Source organism: Toxotes jaculatrix, chromosome 9 (assembly GCF_017976425.1).
Source record: "Toxotes jaculatrix isolate fToxJac2 chromosome 9, fToxJac2.pri, whole genome shotgun sequence".
In the NCBI taxonomy this organism is placed as follows: Eukaryota; Metazoa; Chordata; class Actinopteri; family Toxotidae; genus Toxotes; species Toxotes jaculatrix.
Genome location: NC_054402.1, coordinates 15897927 through 15907707, shown reverse-complemented (window position 1 = coordinate 15907707; position 9781 = coordinate 15897927). Strand labels below are relative to the sequence as shown.

Below are 9781 nucleotides of genomic sequence, written 5' to 3'. Positions count from 1 at the left end.
TAACTAGACATATCAAAAGATCTTGTGTGTCTCGTAGTATCTGTCAATCAGTGCTCATCACAGTACTTTCATGGGAGCATGTGGAGTTTGATGAGGTTAGCCGACCAGTTAAAGTGCAGCCTGTGCCTTTTTAACACTGCCTTATGTATTAAGTTAGCATTGAATCCCTGATCCTTTTCCTTTTTTTTAAATAGTTTCTTTTTCTTCCAGGTCTAAATTTTGATAGAAAGTCAAATTCATCTGAGACACTTTACCCAGCGCTGTCACTTTTTCTCATTCCACTTTACAGTTTAATTGTTTGATTGCATTATGGTATGCATTTTTTTAAATGAATAAAATTGGTATAATTTTCCCGGTTGATGTCTTTTTTTTGTGACTACATGAGTTCAACAGTTTGCAAGCTTATTAGTCAGTATATACATGTTTATAGTATCAGTATAATTCTGTATCATCTACAGTCTATTGACTCCAGCAGATTATCTCAACCATCTGTTATCCATTTGTCATCAGACAAGAGACCTCAGCTACATCACTCATAATTTTCATGAGGCAGTAATGCTGAGTGATTGAAGTCGCACTGGGCTGCAGTGTGTTTATGTTTTGATTGAAGCAGCAGCTGCTCCACTGGAGTGACTTACAATGACCTTGCCCGCAGCTGTAACTTATCTGCACAAAATCCACTCAAATCTGTTATGAAGACAGATGTGATAAATCCTGCTCTGGGTTACAAAAAGTCAAAGTGACCTGGGAGACTTACATGTTTTGTTCTTCAGGTTTTTCAGGTTCTGCTCAAATTAAAGCCTTGACCTGGGACTTTAAAGTAATATGCATTATTTTATTTTAAACTCTATCTGCTGAAACGCAGTGATTTGCTGTGAATTGCTGTGACGATTTCACAATGTCTTCTGTTGGGTCAAACACACACACACACACACACAACCTTAATTTTGTCACGACGGTCAATGACATTGCATCGATTCACATTTATTAGACTTAACCTAACTAAAATCCTAGTCTCAACCCCACAATTTAACGGTTTAACTTGAGTGAACCACCTTTTTGTCCTGTTTTGTTTGTTTTGTAAGGGTAAGTGCTGAAAAGTGATCCCAGCCACAAAAGGTTGTCATCTCTAGATTTCTGGCAATGCAGTGAGAAAGGCACAAAAACTTGTGTGGCTGCATAAAACTGCTCTGACGGTCCTCTCCCTGCCACTCAGAGATTCTCTGTTTTTGTAGAAAAAAGAACATTTTCTGCTGCTTTGCACTTCTGCTCAAGTGCAATGCTTGTCAGATGGGACAGAGAAAATATTAATATTGATGTGTCAATATAGAATAACTATTTATACTGCACAGGGATCTTTTGCAATGAGGTTCATTGAGATTCCCCGTTCCTCATGAACACTCTGAAACAGTAGGGGGCGGTAGTGCAAGTTAGCTTTGGATGTGCGCAGCGTGTTGAGACAGGCAGAGGAAGAAGCTGCATTAAGGGAAGTACCGCAGCGAGTGCAGCTCCGTTCTCCGCTGCGTACATGTTGGCCGGGGTTTTTATCAGCTCGACAGAACGAACAGGCTTCATCGACTATTTTTAAATTATATATATATATATATAGTGTATATATATATATAACGGCACACAATGGCCACTGGTAAGTCAACATGCCTTGTGATTGTGAGCTCGTTTTATTTGTTTTTTTTTGTATGAAAAATGAAAAGTAGGTCGAAGCTAAATTAGCCGCTAACCGCGAGGCCTGAAGAAAGGCTCCGTCTATTTTATGGGTCGTCTTTCATTAGCGCAGCCAAGTTAGCTTTATTTGGGTGTTTCACTGAATGTGTCTTTTCAGTCGACAGTTATGTTTGTGATCACGCTTTACTGTTAATTTTAGGCGCAGTTACAGGTATAGCGTATGGAAATGTCGCAGACTGAGCAGGGCCTTGTCGCGGCTAATGTAGCTTAGGGTTTTTGTTAAACGATTCTTTGTTTACACCGATGCTATTGTTTCTCCTGCTTAATGAGGAACACTTAGATCAACCCGAACGAATGTAGCTACAGGATAACCTGGCAAAATTCGCGTTTAACGTAAAACTGTGCCGATGAACACGGAGAGCATTTATGACTCGAAGGTGGTTGGTTTCGTTTCAACATTTAGCCCAAGCCAAGGCTAAATTGACCGCCATTTTTATAGGATTGGCGTGGTGATGGGCCTGTCCCACTTTACTCTCCTATTTCTGCACTCACAGCTTCATCACCGGCCCAGCAAACACGTTGCGGTCCTTCCTGTCCTACTTATGATAAACCACTGTTTTATTTCTCTTTCAGACTCAGGCTACGGTCAGCACGGTGGTTCTCAAAGGTAATAACGTAGAGGGGCGATCATTTAAAGCCTCGCATTCATAGTCTACGTATGTTGTTAAACTTTTTTAGACATTTGTATTCAAAGTTTGACATGTGACCAGTGTTACTAACATCAGTAAAATTTAAAATACACATATATATTTAGTCAATGAACAGATGGAAACTGAAAATACGATATTGCTGTGGGCTAAAACTTGCCTACCCTCTTATTTAGCCTGTTTAGCTATTTGTTTGCATTTTTACAAGTTAAAGACGCCAATTTATTATAAGAATTTCCTGTGTGCTATGTACTGTTGGATGTATTGACAGCTATCAATCACTTTGATACCGAAGACAGTTTAAAAATTAAATCATCCTTAGGCAAGTTCTGGAGTTGTAATGATAGTCCTTTCTTTGAATCCTAAGTGGGTTTATGGATGTTTATATTTGATAGACACTGAAGATAATTATATTCTCAGAAAGTGTTAGGCATGCTGAATCATAAAATATGGTGCAAATTGCTGCAGTCAGGTGCTAAGAGTTGTAAAGTAGCCTGCATTATTTGCCTTCACGGGGTTACTAACAGCAGTTACTAACAACTAACATTTGTGTTGGTAGAAATGGCCCCAGTGGTACATGTGATTGCAGAACCTATTACAGCCCACTCTGTTAAGGAAAAAGTAGCCCAGTTTAGCAGAGCACAACAAAATCTGGCATTATGTCATGTAATTTCATTCACCTTAAGATTTTTTTTTTAATGTACCTAAAGCTGGAGGCTAACTACTTTTATCATGTGTCTCATGTGTCTGTAGCTATGGATCATATGGCGGTCAGCAGGGTGGACAGGTAAGACCCTTCCTCAAACTACACTCTGTTGGCTTTTAGGCACTATAATTGCAAAGTTTTTACTTTATGATTATAACCTGTCTAAATGGCCTTTCTGTTTCTCAGGGTTTTGGGCAAGGAAATGGCAGTGGCACCTATGGGGCACAGAGTTACGGTGGCTATGGACAACAAGGTCTGACTCAAGTTTCAGTATATCAACATATCAAAATGGTGGCAAAGTAACCCACCCCCCAGTGAGGGTGGTGAAATTTCAGTTAGTTGAGATTTATGATACGCCATATGCCTGTTCAGTACAAACCAGCTTGATTTGTTAGATGCTTTATTTGATATCCATGTTTAAAATATCAGTTAGCATGAAGGTATTGTGTATTAGAATACTTCTTTGAATAAATACACCCCCATAGAAAACTGAGAGAAACATTCCTGTTGATTTTCTCTTGTGTTTTAGTTTAGAAAGATAATTTTGTTTAGGTTTATTGCATCAAAGATCTTAAGACAAATAATTCAACAGTGTAATGGAAGAAAGTGGATGTTTTTCAGTGTTGTGAATTTCCTTTTGACTCTGTGTAAATATATTTTTTAACAGATGGTTTTGGTCAGTCCCAGCAGTCTCAGAGCTATGATAATTATGGACAGGAATCATCTGGGTAAGGCACTAATATCACATTATTCAGGTCCTTCTGAAACTGTGTGAGTGCTTTGATTTGTCTGTGCAGCACAGTTTTAGTATCCTTTGGCTTTTTAAGACGATTAAGATGGCTTGCTAACATTCAGATGTTTTGTTTTATAGAAGATTCAAATTCCAGTCATGGAAACCAGCAAATCATTTATGCACTGTAGTTTAATTTGACTAATGTTGTCATACATGTCACACCTTCATCAACTCATTGGATTCAAATATTTGATGTCTCTGTTGTGCTAACTGTAATGATTTTTCTGAAACCACTTCAAGGTACGGCGACAAGTCGTCCTCTTTTGTGCCGCAAGCTTCCTATGGTGGCCAGGGGCAAGGAGGAGACAGTTATGGACAGCAGAACTACTACGGTGGCCAGGGACAGGGCGGCAGCAGCGGCGGATATGGTAGCCAGGGACAGGGCGGCGGCGGCAGCAGCGGGTATGGTAGCCAGGGACAGGGCGGCGGCGGCGGCGGCGGCGGCGGTGGTGGTGGTGGATATGGTAGCCAGGGGCAAGGAGGCGGGGGCTATGGAAGATGGAGTGAAGGTACAAATTACTGGATCTTAAAATTAATATGGAGACTCTAATGTTCTGTTCACATCTATGAATGTAAGACAAGCAGGTTTTTTAATGAGCCAGATTGTGTTTATACTCAATAACTCTGTCTTTGCACCAGGTGAAGGTGGTGGTCAGGGTGGGAGGTTTGGACGTGACCATGGTGACCGTTCAGAAGGAGGGGGCTACAGAGGCCGAGGCCGTGGTGGCTATGACCGTGGCGGATATGACCGCAGTGGTGGCTATGACCGTGGCGGATACGACCGTGGAGGAAGAGGTGGACCTCCTGGTATGGGGTAAGTTGCACAGTGCCACTGCCCCCAAGGTACCTCCTATACACTGTGAAATGAGACATGACTTGTTGTCACTCAGCCCACCATCACTCGTCCACAACAAACCATCCACATAGTTGATTTTCACCACTCATCTGCTTTGTGCTCCAGATCCCCAAACTCTGGTAATGTGTTTTGTTTTTTTTGTTTTTATTGTTTCTTTGGTTTGTGTTTTAAAAACCTGATTCACCAGAAGTTGTCACAGATAATGTTCACCACCCCTCTGCAGCGTGCTCCAGGTTTCTGAACCTTATCAGAATTTTTTCTTTACAAAACCGTATTCACCTGAAGTTTTTGCAGTTTAAGAGACATGCTGCTTTAAATCAATCAAATGATCAATACGAGCATGCACTGTAGGTTGTGGTTACCTAGAGATTCCACTCGTGATCTTTGAGGTCTTACGTTGCCTGCCCAAACAGGAGCTTTAAAGGCACCCGAGACCCGGTTGTGCAACAGTATTGTCCCAGACGTTGGGACAGGTTTTGTGCATTCTGCACTCACAACAGAACAGCTGACAGTTTGCCTAGAAACCAGGAAGGGACACCTTATGTGATCTTCAGAGGCTGGTGAAATACTAACAGATGATTCTGTATGGAGAAAAATCAAGACCTTTTGTTTTGTTTTTTTTAAACCTGTGAAAAACTTTCTACAAAAGTAGCATATCTCTGTTTCGAAGAGAGATTGTAGCTGACGGATCGACTTTGGTACAGTCTGAAAGCTCCACATGCTGGGTGACCAGGTAACACTTTGAAGCCAACTGGTACAATAAGGTTATCTACGGAATATTTGAGGTCCATTTTATATATATGCATGTACTGAAATCAGTGAAAGCCTTTTCATACAGGCAACAGCTTCTTTCTCACTTTTTGTGATTTGACCTTGGTCCCACATAGTGAGATTTTTATTATTATTTTTTATTATGCTTTCATTTTTTTTTTTTTTTTGTCTAAGTTGAATCTCGCTTAAATTATTTAACTGCCAGAAACTCAACTTTGGTGCGTTGTTGTGCTCTGAGGACCGCAGTAGTTTTTGAACAATGGAAATGCCACCGAAACGATACCCTTAGACCTGGAGCCACATCTTCAGCTGCTTCACATTCAACAGGTTTCATTGAAGTGTTGTATATTTGACAATGGCGAACATGTGTGTTGTGTTAACATGGATCTACATTTTATACTACAGGTGTTCAGAGTGGTTGAACTAAAACTTGGACCTCAGTTAAAGGATCTCATAAACGCACTCATTTGGAAGATTGCTTATCAGTCGCTACACCCCTTCACACTAATTTGGCTTCTCATGTGTAAAAAAACAAAACAAATTCAGCTGGTTTTCCAGCAGTTGGCATCCAATCTGGTCGTGTAAAAAGGAAAAGTACCAAATTCTTTTTGTACATGGTGACCAAGTGACATGTGATAATTGTCTTCACCCGTCTGCCTGATTGTTCAGTCAGAGCTGCCTAGTCGTCTGTTCATTGATCTCTAATGTCAAAGACTAACGCATTCCTCGTGTGAGACATTTCCACCGTAGTCGCACACCCTGGCAGGAGTGCATACTGATGGGGATGTAGGGGAGCTTTGAGCTCTCAGTTGGGACAAAGGAAAAGCCATCATATCTCCAATTTTTCCTCTGCAGAGGTGGTGACCGTGGTGGCTACAAAAATTACGGTGGTAAGTGACGAGCATCAGAACTGTGTCGGTGGGGGAGGAAAGAACTTGAGTTAGCAAAAAAAAAAAAAAAAAGAGGGGCATTAAAAAAAAAAAAAAAAAACTCAGTGAATGCCACCATTTTCATATCCAGATCCCAGGGGACTCCACCTATTATTCTTAGCAGGATTTCTCATAAATGACCTCAGATATGGTAAAGAACTTGGAGCCTGAGTTGTAAAATAATGGTATTCTTGCATGAAGACGAGGGCTGATTGTATATGACAGAGGTGTTCCCAGGACGAAGAAGGAAAACTTTCTAAAACTGGAGACATTTTGGTGGTTTTCATTTCTGGTGTAAGCTCAAAAAAAAAAAACCAAAAGAAAAGGTGTTGGTATGAAATGCAACGGTATGAAAACACCCATCAGAGAGCTGTAAACCTGGACTTTGTTTAATTTTCTTTGTATCATTATTGCATTGATAGGGATGAAGTTAATATTGATTAATGTGAAACAGCACGGACAGTTTTTTAAGGTTCCTTCCTCAAGTTTTCTCTTCCATCCTCTCCTCTGTTTTACAGGCTCTCGAGACTACGGCTCAAGGGATGACCCAGGTAAGACTAAGAATATCACGATTAAAGAACGAGGGTTTGAACTAATCAAATCAGCCCTAATTGGAAGTTTGGCCAGTCATTGTAATCTGATGTGATCTCTTTATCTACTGGTTTAAATACAAATACTCCTGAGATCATTGCTGACGTCTCCTCTGATCTCTTCCACAGCTGGAGAGCAGGACAACTCTGACAACAACACCATTTTTGTACAGGGACTGGGAGAAGACGCCACGGTTCAGGAAGTTGGCGACTTCTTCAAGCAGATTGGTATTATCAAGGTATTAGTCTGATTGCTTTTTGTTGAATTTCCTTTCACTAGACTGAATTAAATTGCCCAGCATCACACATGACTGTGGATCTAAAGTCTGTGTCACACTGCAGTTTTTAATTTTTCTGAACCATAAGATTTAGTTTAGCTTTCAAACCTGTTTGAACACCTGGCGCCCCAACCCCCAGGCAGGTGTAGAAATGGTAAATGCAAACAAAAGTGCTGAGAGTTCGACATATTTTTATGTTTTTAGGTGAACAAGAAGACTGGCCTGCCAATGATCAACATCTACTCTGACAAGGCCACCGGTCGGCCAAAGGGAGAAGCTACAGTGTCATTTGATGACCCGCCTTCTGCCAAAGCTGCTATTGACTGGTTTGACGGTAAGAGTGCTGACATATCTTTCAAATTCTTCAGTAAGATGTCAACGTCGCTCTCACTGACATGTTGTGTTTTTATTTCAGGCAAAGAATTCAATGGCAAACCCATCAAAGTGTCATTTGCCACCCGCAGAGCCGAGTTCACACAGAGAGGAGGTGGAAGAGGGGGACGAGGAGGTGTGTACTGGTCGATCCGTCCCAGGGCTCAGATGACAGATGACAGAGATGAAAAGTTTCTAAATTGAGGTTCTCGCATTGAACATTTTTCCTTTTTCTTTTAGGTTTCAGAGGTCGTGGTGGTGGAGGACCCAACTTTGACATAAAGGGAGGAGACTGGCCCTGTCCCAACAGGTTTGCAGGAGAGGGTGTTGTGGTTTTATGTAATTTAAAAATAAAAGGGTAATACTGCTCGGCAGAAGGGCCTCAATTTGGCCTCATTTGTGAAGACGATTAGTATTTAAAAATCCGTCTGATCTCTTTCCTCAGCTCTTGCGGCAACATGAATTTTGCACGGCGGCAAGAATGTAACAAGTGTGGTGCACCCAAACCAGGAGATGGAGGATTTGGAGGTGGAGGTGACACCTTCAGCTTGATTTTTATCACAAATGATTGATTGATTTTTATACAAAGAAGCTGTTAACAAACTTGATCACTTACTGTTTTATTGACATAACTGTTGTGACTGTGTTTGTAGACCGTGGTGGCAGAGGAGGCTTTGGAGGTGACCGAGGCGGCGGCTTCAGAGGGCGTGGAGGTTTCCGTGGGGGAGACCGTGGAGGTGGTGGAGGATACGGCGGCGGCTACAAGATGGGAGGAAGGTTTGTGAAAGTTTTTTTTTTTTTTTGGTCACATTTTTCATGTTTTACTTGTAAGCTTGACCCTTCTGTGAGGTGACACCCGTTTGGTCTGTGGGGCTTTGCTGATGCAGTTTGAGTATATGACCAGAAGAGGGTGTAGCCTGCCCAAGATAAGGAAACAAATACTGAATCTGTAACTTAAACTCAAGACAAATGCTTTTCCTCAATTTCATGCTACATACTAACTTCATGCAGTATATATATTGTTTGTTTTAAACATTTTCATACTCACAAATGAAAATGTCTTAAAGTTTACAAAGACAGTCTTTACATTGTGTATAATTAAGAATCAATATACCTTTGAAAAGTTATGAAATGTTTTATTACTTCATCACTGCATACTGACTGATTTGAGTATATTTGTAATTTCTCTAGTGTGAACACACTAAATACCAAGTTCTAAACTTCCATCATGGCACCAGGCTCTTTACAACAACAGCAGTTTGACCAATAGACCAAAGAGCCATTTAATGTCCCCGCTTATTAAGAGGCCAGGTTGTGAAGTGTGTCTGATATCTGAATATTCATGCTGCACCCTTCACTTAGCATTTTTGTGCCCTTTAAGTGTCATTGGGCATTTGCAGATTTTGATTTATTACTCCTCGCTGAAAGTGAAATGTTAAAAAAGGAGCTGTTAGAGGAAGGACACTCTGCTGTACTGAAAGCAAATGATGTAATCCATTTACAGATTTAAAAGGGGAACGGGTAGGTGAAGGAGAACATTTGACACCATACTTCACCTTCATCATGGTTACTGTTAATTAAACATCTTTGTCTTGTTCCCTGCAGAGGTGACCGTAGAGACGACAGAAGAGACCGGCCATACTAAGCCTTGAACAGATGGAAACAATTCCAGCCCATGAGATCGCCATGGAGGGAGGGTTTAGTTTGGGAAAACTGGAACGAGGATAGATCAGATATTCTGATTTGTGTACCTTTTTTGTAGCCAGTGCATCCCAACTATTACTGTTCATCTGTGAGTGAGGGAAGGATATTTGGGGTAATGTGCAGGGACTTCGGGGCTGATTGGCACTGTTGGCATGTGGTCAGATGTTCTTGGGTTTTTTTTTTTTCCCCCTTGCTTTTTGTTTTTGTTTTTATTTCTTTGTACATCCTTTTTAATTTTCTCTCAGATTCTAGTTGCAGATGTTTTGTGAGGTAGACCATGGTTTTGTATGAACAAATGTTTTACTTGGATTCTTTTTTTTTTTTTTTCCAAAATATTAAAAACTGTGATCTTTTCTTGCTGCTTCCTGTGAGTTTTTATCTAATTGTATGCA

At 40.8% G+C, this 9781-nt stretch overlaps 1 protein-coding gene across 3 annotated transcripts; it reads left to right on the top strand.

Moving 5' to 3' along the window:
- The first annotated feature begins 1485 nt into the window (after positions 1–1485).
- Positions 1486–9743, top strand: taf15 (TAF15 RNA polymerase II, TATA box binding protein (TBP)-associated factor). 3 transcript variants are annotated; one of them, XM_041046704.1, is made up of 16 exons: positions 1486–1645; positions 2317–2350; positions 3144–3177; positions 3283–3349; positions 3764–3824; positions 4130–4398; positions 4529–4703; positions 6372–6406; positions 6964–6996; positions 7165–7274; positions 7518–7647; positions 7729–7821; positions 7926–7995; positions 8131–8213; positions 8339–8462; positions 9291–9743. In XM_041046704.1, the coding sequence occupies exons 1-16, from the start codon at positions 1636–1638 to the stop codon at positions 9328–9330; spliced, it is 1368 nt and encodes a 455-aa protein (XP_040902638.1). In that variant the 5' UTR covers positions 1486–1635; the 3' UTR covers positions 9331–9743. The 3 variants fall into 3 exon arrangements, with proteins under 3 accessions (XP_040902638.1, XP_040902637.1, XP_040902639.1); XM_041046703.1 differs by having other exon boundaries at positions 8131–8219; XM_041046705.1 differs by lacking the exon at positions 6372–6406 and having other exon boundaries at positions 1500–1645; positions 8131–8219.
- Positions 9744–9781: the final 38 nt, after the last annotated feature.

Bases quoted from the DNA above. Each gene is read 5' to 3' on its own strand.
- taf15 (XM_041046703.1), top strand. The intron at 6,407-6,963 runs GTAAGTGACGAG...TCTGTTTTACAG, and splicing joins TGGCTACAAAAATTACGGTG to GCTCTCGAGACTACGGCTCA. The intron at 8,220-8,338 runs GTGACACCTTCA...CTGTGTTTGTAG, and splicing joins TGGAGGATTTGGAGGTGGAG to ACCGTGGTGGCAGAGGAGGC.